Source organism: Dromiciops gliroides, chromosome 1 (genome assembly GCF_019393635.1).
Source record: "Dromiciops gliroides isolate mDroGli1 chromosome 1, mDroGli1.pri, whole genome shotgun sequence".
Lineage (NCBI taxonomy): Eukaryota > Metazoa > Chordata > Mammalia > Microbiotheria > Microbiotheriidae > Dromiciops > Dromiciops gliroides.
Genome location: NC_057861.1, coordinates 572,449,709 through 572,471,246, shown reverse-complemented (window position 1 = coordinate 572,471,246; position 21,538 = coordinate 572,449,709). Strand labels below are relative to the sequence as shown.

Genomic DNA, 21,538 nt, shown 5'->3' with positions numbered 1-21,538 from the left:
GGGGTTCGGTGGTAGGCCGGGGTGAAGTGGAGGCAGTATCTACTGGAGTTGGGGCAAACAGCTGTCACAGAGTCCACCTCAAGAGGCCTGGCCCTCACATAGGGCTTCTGGAATACCTGACACATTAGGTGTTTCTTCCCTAACAAAGTCACCTGTCCTGATGTTGGGGGATTTGCGACCTGGATTGGGGGAGGGGGCTAACTCACCCAAAGAATTGGAGGTTCATAGCGAATCTTGTAAAAAAAAAAGAGATTTATTAGGAGAGAGGAATATATGGACGCAAGACAATCATTATGGAGACCGTCCCCCTAAGTAAGAGAAGAGTTGGTCTTTTGTATGTTTACAAAACAAAGGGAATCGTGGGATGGAATTACAAAGCAAATGGGAGGGGAATGCAAAACTGGTAAGAGCTAAACAACTGGGAGGGGAATTCTGAATAATAGGGCATCAGTAAGATATGCAGCCCCCAGCCATATCTTGTATATTATCTAGCAGACCTTGATGTTGCTTATCAGTGTATCAGGGTCGTGCTTATTATCCCATTCTATTTAAGTTGTTTCCAAAAACTTGTTTTTGTCTAAAATTTTCCTATACATAGAAGATGACAGTATAGGTCTATAATTTTTTTTATATCTATAATTTCAAAGGGGAAAGAAGTAGAAGATCTTTCACATCCGAATCATCTTACTACTGTGTATAGTGGAAAGAACACTGGATATGGAGTCCTGGTTTCTAATCTCAGTTTTGCTACAGCATGTATGATATTGGTCAAACCTCTCGAATTGCCTGGGACTCCATTTTCTCATTTGTAAGAATAAGGGGTTTGGACTCAATCCCTCTGAACCTTAAATTCTGTCAATGTCAGCAGTCTAGGATTAGTCTAGCCAACAAATTCCCAGTACAGATGTCCTTACAATCAAGTGTACACACAACAGAGTGTAAACAGACCTTTCTTTACATCCTCAACTGGAGCCAGTCCCACAAATCATCAGTTATCAATGGAACCCAGCCATCACAGCTGAGAAGGAACTAGGGCAATGATGCCTCGCAATGGAGCAGCTGGGACCAAGCTGTCATGCCTGAAAAAATGCAATTAGTGCCATGTTAGGAACTTCTACTCTGGTGGTCACTTGCAGAATGGTCATTCTGAATCATTCTGCAGCCACAACGTTTATGCTAAAACTTGGACAGGCAGGGAGTTCCGCCGTGATGGTGCTGGAATTCCTTCTTCAGAGGACCCTTTGTGTGACTTTATCTCCTGGGACAAGGCAAACCTTATGTTCTGAGAAAGCAGGGACAAGGAACTTCTGAGAGAAAGAACCGTTAGTTGGAAGCTGTGAAAAGTTGGAATGAGTTGGTGTATTAGATTGATCAAGTTTCAAGTAAGTGGTAGCCACTGAGGAGAACTAGCCCCAGATCTAATTAGGGTTGGGTCTGTGAGAATTGGATTGATGCCCCCTACTGGAAAGATACTGTAGGAAAGCTCTGCCATGAGGAGAAGGCATCGGAGGACAAGCCATGTGGCGTGCAAGGTCAGTTCCTTAGTGTCAGGAAGTGACGTTTGCTTGCGGGTACTGTCGATCAAAGCTACCAACTTGGAGCTGTGTGTGGGTGAACTGGATGTTTCCAGTTTTCACAGGAGGCTTGTGGGATGAAGAAGGGGCAAGGCTCTCTCTTTTGTCCGGACCTCGTGTGGAATGGAGCAAAAATGCTGGCTCCCTTAGATAGATGAAGGCACCTCTTTCTCTCTCCTCACCAAATTCTCCTTAATAAATGCTTAAAAGTCTAAACTCTTGCTAAAGCTTTTAATTTATTGGTGACCACTCATTAGATTTTTAGATAGGCTAGCTAGAATTACAGACAGCAACTATTCAGATCCAAGGGTATGCTGGTAAACATTTAGCTCTCCAAAAAAAAAAAAATGTGTACCCAACACACTTTTACATTTAATCTGCATTATATTTTCCCCATCACTTTCTTAAGTCTGGACAATTTAAAAACATATATCAAGTACTGTTTGTAAAGTTAGCTAATTTGCAAGGTATATTCTTCTGGGGGAAGATAAACCAAAGGACAGACATACCTAAAGAGATAAGCAGCATCTGATTGGGACTGAGTTAACTTCAGGATCACCACCCTTCATTCCAGTCTCCCCCACCCATGGGGAGATAAGCCCATTAGGCATGGTAGCTCCAGGGGGACGGAGATCAGAGCTGCCTCTCACCCAACTTCCCCTAAGCCACCAACAGTAGGGGATGGTCTTCCCTCTGGTGATCACTCCCAATAAGGGAATTTTCCAGTCAGATGATCACCCCATTGGACCACCATTAGTCCTCTATAAAAGTATTTGCCTTTCCCCTGCTTGAGGAGATAGATAACTCAGAGAACCATGTCTCTGGATCTACCTCCCCTTGAGACCTGTCTCAAGGTTTCCTTTCTCTAGTGCCCAAATAAAATATTTTTTTCTAATTGGATTTGTGTGCAAGAGGGTGTAATTCTTTAAAGAGGAATTCCTAAACACTGCCCCCCCCCCATCTATTTCCCTGTAACATTTAGCAATCAGTTCTATTGAGCTTGTTCAAACTAGCTTCAATACAACCCTGGTTATGTCTGAGACTGTGTCTTGGGGCCGCCTGTTTCTCCTTTTTTTTTTCTTATTTCCATAACTATTATGTACAACTTGTTATTCATTTTAAATATGTAATAGTTATCACATAAATTTCTTTTCTTTTTTCTTCCCTCTCCCTTCTTTCAAAGAAATGTTTTAACCTTTTAAGAATGTTGATAAGTACCTTCTGAAAAGATTCAACTACCATTAAGTCAAATTTAGACTGATTGTCAAAATTCTTCACAATCTGGCTACCTGCTACCCCACCAACCTTGTCTCTCCTTCTTGTCTTTCATTAACTCACCACACTAGCCAACCTGGTCTATTTATATCTCTTTAGCATACGGTGTTTGAGTCACACTCCCATCTGCATGTTCTCTCCATTCTTCTTCACTTGTCTATGCCCCATCTTTCCTTTTAGGTTCAAACCAAGTCCTACTTTTCCTGTAAAGTTCTTTCCCAACCATGTCATTCCACAGAGCTCACTCCCTTCTATGAACTCCCATGGGACTTATTCTTTTTCCAATCAGTACCACAGGGCAGTGGACAGAATGCCAAGCCTAGAGTCAGGAAGACCCATCTTCCTGAGTTCAAATCTCACCTCAGACACTTAGTAACTTAGACACTTACCAGCTCTGTGACGCTGGGCAAGTGACTTAACCCTGTTGGCCTCAGGTTCCCCATCTGTAAAGGGATCTGGAGTAGGAAGTGGCAAAGTACTCTAGCATCTTTGTCAAGAAAACCCCAAATGGGTTCACAAAGAGTAAGACCTGACTGAAATGACTGAACTGAATAGTATTATTTATCTTTTTGTACCTAGACATATAGAGCTGGAAAGCTCATTCAATTCTTTTAGCAGATGAGAAAATTGGGGCCTAGAGAAATGAAGTGAATTCATCAGGATTTTACAATTAGTTGCAAAGTTGACACTAAGAATTCAGTCTCTTGCATATGTTCTGTCTCTTCTCTAAGATCATGTTTCTGGAGGGCAGGGCCTTAAGACTTCTATACTTCTATATCTATAGCTTTTTTTGTAAGGACCATAGACCTTGAAATTATCTCAGAGGCCATCTAATCTAACCCTCTCGTTTTACAGATGAACAAAGTGAAGAACAAGGTGGTCAAGTGATTTGCCATAGGTCACTCAGTAGAAAATGGTGGAGGTGAGATATGAAGCCCAGTCTGCTCACCATAGATTGAATGGTCTTCCCATTATATCACACTTCTAGTTCTTCTTTGCTGTAAGAAGAAATGTCCTTTATAAGCAAGGCCAGCATGTCTCGGGGAATATGGGAAACAACTCTAACAACAGCATTCAGGTTTGATGTTGGGACAAAAGAAAATGAGATTTACTTTGCCCTAACATGGTAAGGATATGCAACAAGGATACAGTGGTATTCAGCTTCTCTAGACACGGTCCCCTTCATTTCCCTATGGAAATGTGCCTCATTATTAAGGCAGGATGTGGTGAAGGCCATAGTGCTTTGCTTAATGTAGTCTTGAGAAATTTCCCAGGCCAGAGGGACCCTGGCAGCACATAGGTGGGACTTACGTCTTTAGGTGACCAGTGTAACGATTGGAATGACGACACCTGCTGGAGACTTACTGTAGAAGAGTTCCACCCATGAAGTGAAGGTCTTTGAGGGCAAGACCAGGAGTCTTTTCTTTGGCGTCAAGAAGTGACGCGGGCTAGTGGGAGGAGGAAGGAAGAGACTGGCACTGGCTCTGGGGCTCTTTCCTCTGGACTCTGGTGGAGAAGGGAGCTAGAAATGTGCTCTCTCTCCCTTTAATAGATAGGAATCTAGGCCTTTCTCTCTTTACCAAATTCTTATTCTCCTTAATAAATGCTTAAAAGTCTAACTCTTGCTAAAGCTTATAATTTATTGGCGACCACTCATTAGATATTTTAGACAGTTTAGCTAGAATTTTAGCCCTTAACACCAGGAAGCTGTGTCAGTGAAACAAGAGACAGTCAGTTCCTGGGACAACTTTTTTCCCTTTCAGGGAGGCATGGAGGAGAGGATGTTTGCCTATCTCTGCATCTAAAGTGTATGAAAATGGATTGCTGTAGAAAGGCCTAGAAAGCACAGTGATTGAGCCAATTGGAGATGCTAGTTACTCTTTCAGGATATTATTTTCTTCCCTTACTAACAGTCAACCTACTGGATACCCCTCCTAAGTATCTTCTTGTCACCTTTATATGACAGGGAACATGTCTGCTCCTTAGAACTGTGTTTAAATAAGAAAATGAACAAACATTTAACCCTCAGGTGACTAATTTCAGACGCTGGAGAGATAGAATCCAGAAATGGTCAAATTACAAAAGAAAAAGCAGGCCCCAAAGAAGATATGAGAATGCACCTCTCCCAATCTCCTTTGCAGAGATTGAGAACATTGTATATATGCATATATTGTCAAGACTTTTTCCTAGGTATTGATTGGCTTTGCTGATTTTTGGCTATTTTTTTCTTTTGAAAAATCTTTTTATGAAGAGGAGAGTTAGATGTCCTCTGAGATCACTTCAAGTTCTAGGTCTGTATTCCTTAAAAAAGGGGAGAGGTTGAAAAATGGAAGGTGATATAAAAATAAAAGATGTGAACATTTTTTTTTAAGTTTCTCTTGTGGTTGGCTAAACTGCCCAGCAGAAAGTCTTAACTTGGAAGATAATGGTGGAATGACTGATACAGAGTAATTAACAAGAGCATTACATATGACATAAAATCCACTGGCCTGTTTGATCTAGGAGGGAGGCTGCATTCAAATCAACACAAAACTACCTTATCTTTGTGTACAAAAGACCTTAAATGTATCACAAAAGTGTAAACTTTAAAGTAGAGGACTAACTGGGAGGTATAAACTGAAATAAAATTACATCATTACTAGGCCATCTAACTGAAGGGGGGAGAAATTGATCTAGTAAGGAGTAAAGGAGAAAATACACATAGTATATTCTCTTGAAATTACATCCTGAGTAAGGCAGACCGTGGATGTACACCAATCTTTGGAGGGTGGAGGGGGTGACAAAAGAGCATTTTCCTATCTAAAGGAGAGGAGGCCAAATTTGCTCCCCTTGAGACTTTGGAGTCCAGCTGCCAAATCAGGTGACTGGTTAAAAAACAAAACAATCCTCCCGACATCTGCTTTTCTCCTTTTCTTCCTCCTCTCCATGCATTCAGGAAGCTGTGTGGGCAGCACTCAGGCTTTCATTGTGTAGTGTACCCTTGCACACAATGCAGGCTTTATTCAACATAAGCCTTTTCTCTGTTAGGAAGAGAAAGGCCTCAGTGAGAAGTCAGATGAACAGTCCCTGAGAGGTAAACGGAAATACAAGTACAGAGCCTTAGCATTGGAAAGGACCTGAGTTATCTGGCTAGACCCTTCCATTTCACGTTTGAGGAAGCCAAGACCAGAGCAGGGATGTGACCTACCCAATGTCACATGCATAGCAACCTCACCTATATATTGACTCCTCATCTTGCTATCTTTCTTTGAAATTCCCATGCCATCTTTTGTATGAATCAGTAGGATCATAGATCTCTAGCTGTCAGGGATCTTGGAAGCTGTCTAATCCAGATCCCTCATCTTGCTTCTAAAATGACTTGTTTTAGGTTGTTGTTGGGTCACTTCTCAGTTGTATCTGATTTATGACCCCATTTGGGGTTTTCACGGCAAAGATACTGGAGTGGTTTGCCAGTTCTTTCACTGTACAGAGGAGAAATGGAGGTAAGGTTAAGTGGCTTGCCCAGGTTCACATAGTTAATAAGTGTCTGAAGCTGGATGAAGAGGATCTTCCTGACTCCCGGCCCAACACTGTGCCACCTAGCTGAGTCAGGGTCTGGATAAAAGTCTTTTGACTCCAAAGCCACACCACAGTTTTGAGTTCCTTTGGATTAACCTACTAACTTATTTTGGGATCTTATTCAAATTTCATTTCCCCCTCAGCATCAGTTGTTTCACCTCTAAAAGAAGTATACTCCAACTTATTAAAATACTATCATGAAAAATATGGCCAACCTAGCCCTGTGATTGGAAGGAAGGCATTTTGCAGGCATGAGGCAAAAGGAAATAATTGATTAGATAAGGAACATTGGGCTAAGACTATGATCTGGTATGTTTCTTCTAAGTGTAGGAAGATTGTCCTGGGCAAGCAGTTGATGGGGATCAAGGAGTCTAAAAGCTGAAAGAGAAATAAGAGTTGATATTTATTTATTTATTTTTAACAAAAAAATTTAAACACCAAAGGATCTACATAAGAAGAAAACAATGTGAAACTAAATAATATATTGTCTCCCCCATCCCACAATAATATTCATAAAGCGCTAAACAAAAGCAGCACTCTGATCGGCATTACCAAAAAACTGTGAAATTATTTCAGGCCAGATCCTCATCTACTTCTTATAGGTAGGAGTTTCATTTGGATTGCCCCACCTGCCTACCTTTATGTAAATGCTGTGTGCTTAGGACTCTCACTGCAGAAGGAAAGTCTTGCAGTCTTTTGTCATTGGGAGAAGCCATGTTTGAAAATGACAATCCTCTATCCTAAAGCTTTATCTCATAGTGTCCACAAATTTGCCTTTTCTTAAACTTTATTCTTTTTTGGGAATATTCAAGATATTAATATTCCTCAAGTGTACAAACTATTCAAGAGAAATAAATTAGGTCACTTTGAAAACCAATTTAACTCTTTCAGGATACTAATATTAATGTAGTGTGCCACTATTAGAACTCTTCTGAACATGAAAGAAGAAACCAGGGGAGTACGATTTTGAATAATATATGGTAGGATAACAATCTGTACCAATACTAGTAATGGGATAGGAGTCATCTACCTTTTTAGGAGGATGGTGGGGATGGATAGAAGCTACTGGGTTTTTGTTTGTTTTTCTGGTAATAAGGATGCCAATGGGGCATCCCTCCAATAGGAGTGAGGAGAGTGGCTGCAGTAAGCTTTAGCAATATTAATGTGTTGCCAGCCTTTGGGCACATTCCTTCCCAAGCCCACTATTCCATAGGATGAGAAGAGGGAAGTATGGTGACAGCAGGTGCTCTACAATTTACCAGGTCCTATGATCAACCACTAGATTGTGATCAACTCACCCCAAGAAAAACATATACATTGCTATCCTAATGGCAGGCTGCTTGTAAATTGGCATCATCTCACTTCTATGACCCAGATGATCCAGTCGGGAATTCTGGTTCAGAGATTGCACATGTCATGGTAGCAGCATTTGGTGACACGAACAGTATTGCCGATTGTTCTCCTTACATGACAAACCTCTTTGGCACTAGTACAGCCTTTAACTGTGAACCACTTCACACCACCTGAAGAAATCAGAAGGAGGGATGTGTGTTTGGGGAGGGAAATGTTCCATTAGAGATTAGAGACATTACATACTCCAACACAGGTGCCACAAGTGAAAGCCCACTACCCTTTATCAACTAGATCTCCATCTGGAGTTTTCCCATTTAAAGCCTCTCACTGATGATGATGATGACTACATGATTACCGTTGTTATTATTATGGTTCAGTCAGTCAATAATCATTCATTAAGTGCCTGTTATGTGTCAGGTGCTGTGCTGAGTGCTAAGGATATTAAGAAAGTATATCCAGTGTATTCTAATATGCTGGAATTGAGTTTTTTCCCACAAAAGAATTCAGAATACCACTTTGTTTGGTGTTGAGTGATTTCAGTTGTGTCCAACTCTCTGTGACCACATTTGGGGTTTTCTTGGCAAAGATACTGGAGTGGTTTCAAATGGCTACTTAGATTATTAAAGACATACATACCATTGTCTCAAGAATAGGTTTACAAAGCCCTTTCTTCATAAGCAACCTTATAATGCAGGTAGAACATTATTATTCCTGTTTTTTGGGGGTTTTTTGTTTTTTTTTCTTTTTTTGGTGAGGCAATTGGGGTTAAGTGACTTGCCCAGGGTCACACAGCCAGTAAGTGTTAAGTGTCTGAGGCTGGATTTGAACTCAGGTCCTCCTGACTCCAGGGCCGGTGCTCTATCCATTGCACCATCTAGCTGCCCCTATTATTCCTGTTTGACAGTTAAGGATACTGAGGCTCAGAGAAGTTAAGTTCCTTGAACTGTCACAAATGTATTTGATGCCAGAATCAAGACTTAAACTCATGTCCTGATATAGAATATAGCATAGCCCAATGGGAAAAGCACCAGACTTCTATTCAAATCTTAGCTCACTTGCTACCTGTGTAACTTTGGGCAGAAAATTTGAATTTTCTAGTTTCCTCATCTGTAAAAAAATGTATACCCACACACACACACACTCCTCACTTGTCACAACCCTTGCTCCTAGCTGAGTCACACTATGAAGAGATAAAACAAATTTACTTGCCCTAACTCAGCTGGGAGTAAGGGTTGTGAGAAGTGAGGAGGTGGTGGGGAGAAAGGATTCATGCCTTTCTGAAGCATACTTTTGACCAGTAGAAAGACAATGCTGAACATGTGTTAATCATCCCTGAAACATGTGACCTGGGTCTTCTCAACCTAAGAGGAAAAACATTTCCTCAAAGCAAAAGCATTGGTTTTTGGGTTGGGGGTGAGGGTGGGGGTAGAAGTGGGAACAAGAAGGGAAAGAGGGAGGAGGAGAAAGGAGAAAGGAAGGAGGGGGGATGGAGATAATATTTTGATAGAGATTAAAATTTTTTAAAATAAAGTAAATAATGGAATAGGTTGGGTACAGGAGACAGTAGCAAATGACTTTAGTAATGTACTGTTTGATAAAGCCAAAGACTCCAGCTTCTGGGATATGAACTCAGTATTTGATAAAAACTGCTGGGAAAACTGGAAGAGAGTATGGAAGAAACTAGGCATAGACCAACATCTTACACCTTATAATAAAATAAGGTCAAAATGGGCACATGATTTAGACATAAAAGGTGATACCATAGGTAAATTAGGAGAGGATGGGATAGTTTACCTCTCATATTTATGGAAACAAGAACAGTTTATGACCAAACAAGAGATAGAGAATATTATGAAATGCAAAATGCATGATTTTGATTACATTAAATTAAAAAAGTTTTTGTACAAACAGAAACAATGCATCCAAAATTAGAAGGGAAGCAGAAAGCTGGGAAACAATTTTTATGGCCAGTATTTCTGATAAAGGCCTCACTTCCAAAATATATCAGGAACTATAAATCAAATTTATAAGAATCCAAGTCATTCCCCAATTGAGAAATGGTCAAAGGATATGAACAGGCAGTTTTCAGATGAAGAAATCAAAGCTATTTATTGCCATATGAAAAAATGCTCTAAATCACTATTGATTATAGAAAGGCAAATTAAAACAACTCTGAGGTACCACCTGACACCTATCAGATTGGCTAATATGACAAAAAAGGAAAATAATAAATGTTGGAGAAGCTGTGGAAAAATGGGAATGCTAATGCATTGTTGCTGGAGTTTTGAACTGATCCAACCATTCTGGAGAGTAATTTGGAACTGTGCCCAAAGGGCTATAAAGCTGTGCATACCCTTTCACCCAACAATACCACTGTTAGGTTTTTTTCCCAAAGAGATCATTAAAAAAGGGAAAAGGACCCACGTGTACAAAAATATTTATAGCTGCTCTTTTTTGTGGTGGCAAGGAATTGGAAATTGAGGGGATGCCAATCAACTGAGGAGTGGCTGAACAAGTTGTGGTATATGAATGTAATGGAATACTATTGTGCTGTAAGAAACAATGAGCAGGCGGATTTTAGAGAAAACTGGAAGGATTTACATGAATTGATTCTGAGTGAGATGAGCAGAACCAGGAGAACATTGTACAAAGTATCAACAACATTGTGTGTTGATCAACTGTGATAGATTTGACTCTTCTTAGTAATACAGTGGTCTAAGATAGTTCCAAAAGACTCATGATGGAAAATGCTCTCCAAATCCAGGAAAAAAAGAACTATGAAATCTAGTTGCAGATTGAACCATATTATTTCGATTTTTGTTTTTGTTTTTGTTTTTTGAGGTTTTTCCTTTTTGCTCTGATTCTTCTTTCACAGCATGACTAATGCAGAAATATGTTTAATGTGGTTGTACATTTATAACCTATATCAGATTGCTTGCTGTCTTGGGGAGGGGGGAGGGAGGGGAAGGAGGGAGAAACATTTGAAACTAGAAATCTTATAAAAACAAATGTTGAAAACTATCTCTACATATAACTGGAAAATAATAAAATACTTTTATAAAAAAACTAAAGCAAATATTGTCATTTTTAAATACACTGAAGAATGTTCAGTAGGGGATGTAGACTACTATGGCAGTGTTTGTACTATCATGTTAATATGTACTTTTTCATATTTTTCATATGTGCCTTTAAAAGAGAAATATTCTATGTGTAAAATTCACAATTTCATATACAATTTTTTCTTTGTAAATGAACATTGAAATGTTTCTGTTTCTGGATGTGTTTCAAGTTCAAGATAAAAGAATGAGAACATTTAGGGAAGAAATGGGAGAATGGGAGAAATGTATGAGGATGATGAGAGCCAAAGTGTTCCATGAAAACTGAAACGGAAGAGGACCTAATGGAAAGCCTCTAGTACATTGGTTAGATCTTCTGGGGGAGATCTAAGGAAGAATTTGAACAACTACACAGGATGAAAAAGCATACATAGGGTTCTACCTACACTCAAATAAATACTTATTCCTTTTCTATGACAGTCCCATCTGGTCCATTTGAAAAGAAAAAGAAAACTGTCATAGGAGTAATTCATGCTGATGTGTTCTTAGCTAATGATTGGTTTAATATGTTACATCTTTTGAGGGTTATTGTCATTTTGACAGAAAACTCTTGAAGCCAAAAACTACTTTAATCCAGACACAGATTTTAAATAGTGAGATTTCAGGCAACCTGAGATGTTAAAGAGGAGGTATTTGTGGGTTGGGATACCTTTCCAGCTTTCAATCCATACCCTTTCCATTTAAGTCAGCACCTGAACCACTACTTAAACAAGCACCTGAACTAGTGTCAGGAAAGTATTCTCTGCTTTGGAGACTACATTCAATGCTTACCTTGCTCCTGGTACTCAAATTTACAATATTGACCAGTGTTGGCTCTGCAGGTGCCAGCATCCAAAAGGCAGCCATGGAAGGGGAGTGAGAGATTGCAGTATCTGCATATTATAGTTATGCCACCTAAGAACACAAGAAAGAAGAGAGAGGAAAGAGAAAAGAAAAAGAAACACAAGCCTTTTAGGTGATTCTCAGCTTTTTTTGGAATTATATTACAACAGGCCCCACTCCTTTCTCTTCAGTATTACGTGGCACATTATATTTTTTTCCATTTAATTTTTTTTTCTTGAGAAGTAGAAAATCATCAACAAACATGAAAATGTCCACACACAAAGAAGGCCAGGAAAAGGTGACTACATGTGAAACAAAGAATCTAATACATACAGCTTTTTAAAAAATCTATTACATTTGTTTGTTTTTTTGTTTTTGTTTTAGTGAGGCAATTGGGGTTAAGTGACTTGCCCAGGGTCACACAGCTAGTAAATCTGGTCTGAGGCCAGATTTGAACTCAGGTACTCCTGACTCCAGGGCTGGTGCTCTATCCACTGCACCACCTAGCTGCCCCTTTTTGTTTGTTTGTTTGTTTGTTTTAGTGAGTAAAAAAATCTATTACATTTAATGTGGTAGTACCAACACTGACTATTTGTATGTTTTCTGTGTATTTTGAAAGTTTTAGTGATAGTCTTTTCCTTTTTTTTTGCTTCACTATTCCCAACACTCCACATGTCTTTTTTCTCAACCAAAATAAAAGCCCTCCTTTGTAATAAGTAATTCATTCATCCAAAAAAAGAGAAAAATGACCTATTTGTACAAAAATATTTATAGAAGCTCTTTCTTTGGTGACTAAGAATTGGAAATCAAAGGAAGCCCATCAATTGGGGAATGGCTAAACAAGCTATGCTATGTGATGGAATATTATTGTGCTATAAGAAATGACAAGCAGGATGATTTCATAAAGGCCTGGAAAGACTTGTATGAGCAGATCTGTAGTGAAGTGAGCAGAACCAGGAAAATGTGTACAGTGACAACAATATTGTTTGGTGAAGAACTATGCATTACTTAACTATTCTCAGCAATACCATGATCCAAGAAAATCCCAAAGGACTAATGATGATCCCTATCCACCTCCAAGGAAAGAATTGATATTGATTTTACACAGTCTGAAGCATACTGTTTTTCCCTTTTTTAATGAATTTTTTTCTTTCTTTTATTTGAATTTTCTTATACAAAATGACTAATGTGGTAATGTTTTACATAACTACACATGTATAATCTATATTTGATTGCTTACTGCCTTAGGGAAGGAGGAATAGAATTTGGAACTCAAAACTTTAAATAAAAATGTTTATTAAAAAAGACAAATCATTCATCAAGTGAAACAAATTTGTGTTGTATTGGTCATGTCTGAAAATGTCTCTGCCTCTACAATCCATCAGCACTCCAAAAGAAGTAGGAGGCATGCTTCATCATTTTCTGGAGGCCTGAATAATCAATGAATTGATCAGAGTTCTTAAGTTTTTGAAAGTTGTTTTTCTTTATAGTATTATGGTCTTCCTAGTTCTGTTCACTTCCCTCTGCATCAATTCATATAAGTCTTCCAAGATTTGAATCTGTCATCCCTTACATTATTTTTTGTAGTACAGTAATATTCAATGACCCACATATACCATAGTTTGTTCAGCCCCAGTTGATGGGCACCCACTCCATTTCCAGTTCTTTACTATAACAAAAAATGCTGCTATAACTGCATTTGTACATGCATACCTTTACCTATGTCTTTCATCTATTTGAAGTATATAACTAGTAATGGTATTGATGGGTCAAAGGGAAATCATTGTTTAGTGACCTTTTGTGTATAGTTCCAAATTTCTTTTCAGAGTAGTTGGAACATTTCACAATTCCACCAAAAGTGAAGTTAGTTTTTCTTTGCTCCCAGTTGCTTCAACAAATACCATTTTTGGGTCATCTTTGATTGCCTGATGAATATGAGGGTGAACCTTAAAATTGCTTTAGCTTTATTTCTATTATTATTATTATTAGGCAGCAATTAGGTGGTACAGTAAGCTTAATCTGGTCAGGAAAACCTAAGTTTAAATCTATCCTCAGACCAGCTGTGTGACCCTAGGTAAGTCACTTAGCCTCTGTTTGCCTCATTTTCCTCATCTGCTCATTTGCTGGAAAAGGAAATGGCAAACTACTCTAGCATCTTTGCCAAGAAAGCCCCAAATGGGGTCAAAAGAGTTGGACACGACTAAAATGACCGAACAACAAAATTATGTCACATCATATCCTGTCATCTCACTGGTTGTGGTAGTGGAGTTGAAATACTTCTTTTTTTTCAATCTTTTTTTTTTGGAGGGGGGCGTGAGGCAATTGGGGTTAAGTGACTTGCCCAGAGTCACACAGCTAGTAAGTGTCAAGTGTCTGAAGCCAAATTTGAACTCAGGTCCTCCTGAATCCAGGGCCGGTGCTCTATCCACTGTGCCACCTAGCTGCTCCCCTTTTTTCAATCTTAATAGTATTTTTAATTTTTTTCTAGTTACATTAAGATAGTTTTCAACATTCATTTTTGTAAAATTTTAAGTTCCAAATTTTTCTCCCTCCCTCCCTTCCCTCCCCACTCCCCAAGACAGCAAGCCAATCTGAAATAGGTTATACATTAAACACATTTGAGTTAAAATACTTTTTGCTGCCACTTCCAAGGTCTCCCTCTGCTACCACCTTGCTTTGAGGTTCACTCAACCCACATTTACCACCTAATCAAAATTCTAGTAGCTGTTATCAACTAACCACTAGAAAACTCCTCTTTCCTGCCTCAATGATTACAATACCTGGCTTATCATTCTCTTCTTTCCACCTCTTGCCGGAATATTTATTTCCCATGACCTACTCCTCTACCTTCCCCCCCCCCACCAACTACATAATGCCATCGTCAATAAATGTTCCATGAACTCCAAAATGTCCTTAATCTGATCACAAACTATTGTCATTCCACCTGTTCCTGTTCTTCATCTTTACCATGACCTCCAATCTCTCACTCTTCAGTTCTTTCCCAGGCTACTACACCTGCACTACTCTTCTCTCTTTCTCATCTTGACCCTTAAGTGAACTAGTTTAGGATAAAATAATGCCTGCAATGTGCTATAAAAATAATTATTATCATTCTAACCCCTTGCCTAGATTATTGCAAGAACCTTCTAATAAGTGTTTCTTCATCCACTCTCCTCATCCTTCACACTGTTGCAATCTTTCTTTCTTTTGTTTGTTTTGTTTTTTTGCAGGGCAATGAGGGTTAAGTGACTTGCCCAGGGTCACACAGCTAGTATCAACTGTCTGAGGCCAGATTTGAACTCAGGTCCTCCTGAATCCAGGGCTGGTGCTTTATCCACTGCGCCACTTAGCTGCCCCTGTTGCAATCTTTCTTATGCATAGATCCAATAATATTCCTCTTTTTAGAAACATTTAGTGGCTCCCCATTGCCTGCCGGGTAAAGTTCAAACTCCAGTGTGTGGCATTCATTCAATGAATGCATTCAACTTAATTCAATTAATAATGTGATGCCATACTACTTTTCTAGACATTATACCTTACTCCTATCTAAACACTGTATGCCCTAGTCACACTGGTCTGATTTGTGTGCTTTGTTGAATTCTGATTCACCATCGAAAGTCCATGTCAAATGCTACCTCTCCCATTAAACCTTGATCCTTCTGGTAAATAATGCATTTTCCCTAGGTGGGTCCGCCCTTCAGGAACCCAACGATTCTGCTCTCTTTATCTCCTACCACCTATGAAGGATCAAAAATCACTTATATACATGAAAGACTTTTCCTTAGAATTTGAGAGTGAGCTGAGGAGGTAGGTTTTGTGGTGATAGTGAAGGAGCTAAAATCACATGTCCCATGGTCTCCCCACCACCATATTTTTCCTGTTATTCTTGGAAATACAAGCCAAGGACTAACTGTGAATGTCAGTTTATTGATGAAGCTACTTCCACTGAAGGAATATATTTTACATGTAAATTATTATTTTTTATGATCAGGCAGGGAAACCAAGGCTCCCTCCAGACTTCGTGCCTCCTTTATTTCCTTTCTTTATCTCAACATAGATTAGGCCTCATTCCCTTCTTCCCTGACCTTAACCCAAACCTAATAATTTATTTATTATTATTTATAATAATTTATTTAATGATTATGACTGGGAAAGGAAAAGGGTTAGTCACTGTAGTGAGAATAGATTTGAAGTATCTTCATATGCTTCCAAAGGAAACAAGTCTCTTCTTCAGGGAGCCATTTTGATGACATATAGCAATATTTCTGTTCAAGAATAGGATTATTTTGGTGACGTATTTCTTGATGAAAAAATATTGCAGGAGATAGCATTCTATGATGTCAGATGACAGGGAGAGGGAGGGAGAGTTAAGGACAAGAAAATGTCATACCTGGGATACATAGTTTCATAAGTATGTCTATGCAGATAACAACCCTCTCATTCTATATAATTTTTGCCTGAGACTTATCATTAGTAAATCCTCCATAGAGGATCTAGTGAAATCCCTGGAGACTTTTCCTCTAGCTATTTTGATGGCCTTGAGATACCAAGACAGCTCTTTGCAAATCTCATCTTGAAATAAAAATCTGAATATTATCACATGTCTAAAAAACAAGGTTGGGGAAAAGTAGATACCTGTTTCACCTGCCTCACAGTCACTTGAAAATCCTAGTAGAATTTCTCCAGTGCTCCCCCACTTCCTTGTTTAATACTTTATTTTGGACTTACCTAGTGAAATGCAGAACAGAATAATCATCACAGCAGAAATTATCCTTCTCATCCTTGTCTCTGAATCAGAAAAAAAAAAAAAACCCAAACATGACAAATAAGACTCCATCCTGTAGAAAAGTCAAAATGAAATCATTTTGGCAAATCTCTTTTAATATAAGTTTCCAGGTTCATCATCCATGAAGGCAATTTTGGGGTGTTTTCCCCCCAGAGAGAAAACCCATGTAAAGTTAATTAAGTTATTTTTAAAAATTAGTTAAGACTCCTTGTTAAAAAAGCTACCTTAAAGTTGGAGTTTGTTGAACAGTTGAGGAATTATTTAAAAGTAGGGAAAGGAATTGACAAGGAGCTTCATAAAGAACCCATTTCAGTTACTCCTGACATAGCTTGTCTCTGAAGCAAGCCTCAAAAGTACTGTGGCTAGGGGTCATTTGGAGCCTAGGTTTCTTAAAAATGAAAATGAATGAAATCTCTGTTATGACAAAGTCTGTTAAAAAGTGGAAGAATTGGCAAGGTCAGTCTCTGAGCTATTGAATTCCAAACCGTTTTTTTTTAAACACTGAAATTCCACCTCAACCAACTGAAAGGGAGCCCAATAATAATAATAGCAACCGACTGAGCTATCCGGGCTCCTTTGTGGTGGTGAAAAACTGAAAATCAAACTGGAATGCCCATCAATTGGGGGAATGGCTAAACAAGCTGTGGTATATGATGGTGATGGAATATCATTGTGCTATAAGAACAGGATGATGACAAACAGGATGATTTCAGAAAGGCCTGGAAAGACTTCTATGAACTGATATATAGTGAAGTAAGCAGAACCAAGAGACCACTGTGCACAGAGACAGCAATATTATTTGATGAAGAACTGTGAATGACTTGACTATTCTCAACAATACAAAGACAATCCCAAAGGACTATTGATGAAACATACTATTCACCTCCAAAGAAAAAATTATATTGATGCAACACAGACTGTAGCATGCTATTTTTCACTTTCTTTCATTTTTTCTTTTATTTGAGTTTTCTTGTAAAAAATGACTAATATAGTCATGTTTTACATAATCATACATGTATAACCCATATCTGATTGCTTGTTGCCTCAGGGAGGGGGAAAGGAGGGCAGTGAGAAGGACTGAAAATTGGAACTCAAAACTATAAAAAAATTGTATTACTTTAAAAAAAGAATAAATAAATTTTAAGGAAGTAATTTTAGAGAGAATTTAATCCAATCTTCTCATTTTACAGATGAGGAACCTAAGGGGTAACATGCCCAAGGTCACTTGAGAAGTAACTAGCAGAGCCTGGATTTGAACCTGAATATTTTGACTCTGAAAGAAGGAAAGAAGGTGATGCAAGGGTGATGGACTGGAAAAAGATGGCAGGAACAGTGGTTGTATCACAAGGAAGTTCACCTAAAGCTTAGCTTTAGAAGGAGTGGTACAAAGGATCATAAATGGAGAGCTGGAGAGTTCCTGTTGCAGGTTTGGCCCAGCTCAGTCTAGCCTGGTGCTTCAAGTTCTGAAGGAGAAACTTGTAGACCATCTAATAGCTAGCAAAAGGAGGTCTGCTAATCCATAGCAGGGAAATGATATTCAACAAAGATGCATCATTGATTCACTTGAGAAAACTTCCCTGCCTCCATATCAGTCGTGCTGGTCTGCCAATCAGAAGTCCAAGTTAAAAGCTGCTGACTCTTCATATATTGGATTTTTATACTTAAGCCAACAGGAAGCTATGGCAATGGCCCAAGCCTTAGTCCCCTGAGTTCATCAAGTTTCTTTTTCTTTTTTTTTTTTCTTTCTTTTTTTTTGTGGGGCAATGGGGGTTAAGTGACTTGCCCAGGGTCACACAGCTAGTAAGTGTCAAGTATCTGAGTCTGGATGTGAACTCAGGTCCTCCTGATTCCAGCACCAGTGCTTTATCCACTGCACCACCTAGCTGCCCCCAAGTTCATTAAGTTTCAAAGGTGGTTTTAGTACCTTTCAAGGAAAAACCAGCCTAGCCTACATGGTAGATCTTGCTCCTGCCAGACAAGCCCTATAATCTACTTTCTTCATTTCTCAGGAAAGATCACTGAGGTACAGAGAAGTGTAAGTGACTTGTCCAATGTCAAGCAGGTGGGTGATATTTTAACTGAGGCCTTCTGATTTCAGAGCCATGGTTCTTTCCATTACACCACAATAGAGAGGTAAGAAAACAAGAGATTGTGATCAGAGCAGAGAATTTCTGGATCACAAAAGCAGAACAGTGAGTTACAGGTGATAGTCAGATCTAAGGTATGATCATCCTTGGGCTGCCTGAAATGGAAAGAAGACATGGTGCATAGGAACTAAGGAGGCAGATGAATTGAGAAGCCACAGTGCTTGGCCAGTGTACCAATTTATATTGAAGTTGTCAGTTATGAGCACATCAGGCAAGACTATGAGCCATGTTCAGAACTCTTTTTCTTTTTTTCTTTTTTTTTTTTGCAGGGCAATTAGGGTTAAGAGACTTGCCCAGGGTCACACAGCTAGTAAGTGTTAAGTGTCTGAGGCCAGATCTGAACTCAGGTCCTCCTGAATCCAGGGCCAGTGCTCTATCCAGTGTGCCACCTAGCTGCCCCAGAACTCTTGTGAAAGAAGGAAGTGACCTCAGCAAAAAAGGACTTAGACAAGGTGAAATAGACAGATGGAGGGAACCTCAGCAGAAGAAAAGTTCCTGATTGATGCTCCTCTTGACTCAGTACCTCAGGCATGAGAGGAGCACAGTACTGGAGATATGGTGTCTTTCTGGGGAAGCAAAATTTCTGTGAGCATGAGAAAATGGAAACAATATGAAAGGAAGAAGTCTAGGGTGAGGATAGATGGGGGGAAGGGAGGTTTCCAAAAGATACAATAGAAAGGAAGGGCAAAAAAGGATAGGGGCTGTAGAGGAGGGGTAATACATTACTCCTCTCATGAGGATGAGAGCTTGGAGAGTGGTAGTAGAGAAGGAAATTTTTTTTGTTTTTATTTTGCATTGGCAGATGGCAAAGACTTTGAATAATGGGGATGGGAGGAAGAATAAAAGATGGGATATTGCCCATAAGACAGAAAAAGTACTAGTAGCCTGGTGTCCTCATCCTCGAGGGAGAGGGGGATATGGGTTAGAAGAGTGATGTTATTCTATTCTTTTTCTACTCTTCTCTTCTGTTATCTCTCAAGGTTTTCAAGGCAGTAAATATGAAATATTTAACTGACTTCATACTGAATTCACCCTATTTCCTTTGACTCATCTAGATTGTGGCAGGATACGATATACAATCATGATTGTTAACTATTCATATTTTGGAAATTTACAATCCGTGAATTAGGTATACCTACTTCATGCTTTCAGATAAAAATGAAGAGGAATGGTTCATAAAGCAAGAGGCATTTAGAAACAGCTCAGGGAAAATGTTCTCAGTAGCAGAAAATGACATTTTGAGTTCTATAAACCCAGGCATCTTCCTTGTCTCAAATAGAAAAATGACTGTGAATAAAAATGTTTTATGTTTATCATTATGGGCATCAAAATTCACATACTGCAGCATGGGGATAGCTAGTCACATTTTGGTTGCTGTCCCTCCCCCCTTCCCGCCCCCGCCACTTCACTTTCTAGCAGACATAGTGATGCCTGAAAATTTTTGAGTATATAATCTTAATTTTTCTTTGGAAGCATAAAAGTATGGTTAAATCCAGGCTGTAATACACCTCAGCACAGATAAGATTTTCCTACAGAGATCACCTCCAATACTCTTGAAAATGAAGGATGAATAAAATGATTTTCAAACTACAACAATATTGTCAATGATTTTCAAGGCTGGATTTCAGATTTGGAAAATTCTTATCCATTCCAGGCTCCTAGAAGTCTGTTGTTGAGGGGCAGAGCCAAGATGGCATAGGAAAGTCAGTGACTTGCCTGAGCTCTCCCCAAGACCCCTCCAAATACCTTCAGATAATGGCATAAGAAATTCCTGGAACAGCAGAACCTACAAAAAGACAAGGTGAAATAATTTTCCAGCCAAAGACAACTTAGAAGGTTGGGAAAAAGGGTCTGTTGTACCTGGGTGAGGGGAGCTCAGCCCAGTGCAGGCCACGCCAGTGCAGACCCAACTCCAGCACAGACACAGACACAGCCACAGCAAACCAGGAGCAGGTCTTGGGAGCCTCTGAATCAGTAGCAACAGCAACTGCTTCTGGAACTCAGTCCACAGATGATAAGGGGTTGAACAATTGTCCAGAAGGAGATTATACGGATCTCTTTGCTAGCACTGATCCAGGACTCTGTTGTTTTGCCCATACTCAGATCCAGGTCACAGTCTTGGGTGGTGGTCCCAGGCAGAAGGGGAGCACAAGCATGCAAGAGCTTGGAGCCACAGTGAAATGGAATTCTGTTCATAGTTCCAGGGCAGAAAAGCAGGCCTGTGGTTGCTTGCAGACCAGAGCACAGGCCAGGAAAGTATTAACCATACCTCTCCTTAAATCACACCACCTTTGAAGAACTAAAAACTTACAAATTCCTAGAAGCATCTCTGAAAACAGCTGCATAAACCCCCTGAAGCTTGGGATTGTTGGCCTTCCACCCTGGAAGCAGTGCCTTACTTTATTTTATTTTATTATTTTTTTGGTGGGGTAGTAGGGGTTAAGTGACTTGCCCAGGGTCACGCAGCTAGTAAGTGTCAAGTGTCTGAGGCTGGATTTGAACTCAGGTCCTCCTGAATCCAAGGTCAGTGCTTTATCCACTGCACCACCTAGCTGTCCCGCAGTGCCCCACTTTAACACAGAGTTAAAAGTAAAAAAAAACAAAAATAGGTTGGGAAAATGAGCAAATAGAAAAAAATGCTGACCCTAGAAAGTCTCTATGTTTACAAGGAAGATCAAAATATACCCTCAGAACAAGATAACTAAGTCAAAGCTCTTATATCCAAAGCTTCCAAGAAAAATATGAATTAGTCTCAGGCCATAGAAGGGCTCAAAAAGGACTTTGAAAATAAAGTAAGAGAGGTAGAAGAAAAAATGAAAAGAGAAATGAGAGTGATGCAAGAAAATCACGATAAAAAAGTGGACAGCTTAGTAAAGGACACACACAAAAATACCAAAGAAAATAACA

At 39.3% G+C, this 21,538-nt stretch overlaps 3 protein-coding genes across 4 annotated transcripts in view; 2 read left to right on the top strand and 1 right to left on the bottom strand.

Annotated features, from left to right (window-relative positions):
• GDA (guanine deaminase) overlaps positions 1-21,538 on the top strand; it is a 293,146-nt gene that overhangs the window by 78,614 nt on the left and 192,994 nt on the right. The window lies entirely within an intron of this gene.
• Positions 1-21,538, top strand: part of C1H9orf85 (chromosome 1 C9orf85 homolog) — a 311,173-nt gene that overhangs the window by 138,815 nt on the left and 150,820 nt on the right. The gene's annotated exons all lie outside the window — the stretch shown is intronic.
• The window catches only part of C1H9orf57 (chromosome 1 C9orf57 homolog), a 111,159-nt gene continuing 96,511 nt past the window's right edge, over positions 6,891-21,538 (bottom strand). Inside the window, exons 2-4 of the mRNA XM_043975114.1 lie at positions 16,427-16,486; positions 11,648-11,770; positions 6,891-7,930 (exon numbers count right to left, since the gene is read on the bottom strand). Of these exons, the coding sequence (XP_043831049.1) occupies positions 7,806-7,930; positions 11,648-11,770; positions 16,427-16,478 (300 nt within the window). The 5' untranslated portion in view covers positions 16,479-16,486 and the 3' untranslated portion in view covers positions 6,891-7,805. The remainder of the gene's footprint in view (positions 7,931-11,647; positions 11,771-16,426; positions 16,487-21,538) is intronic.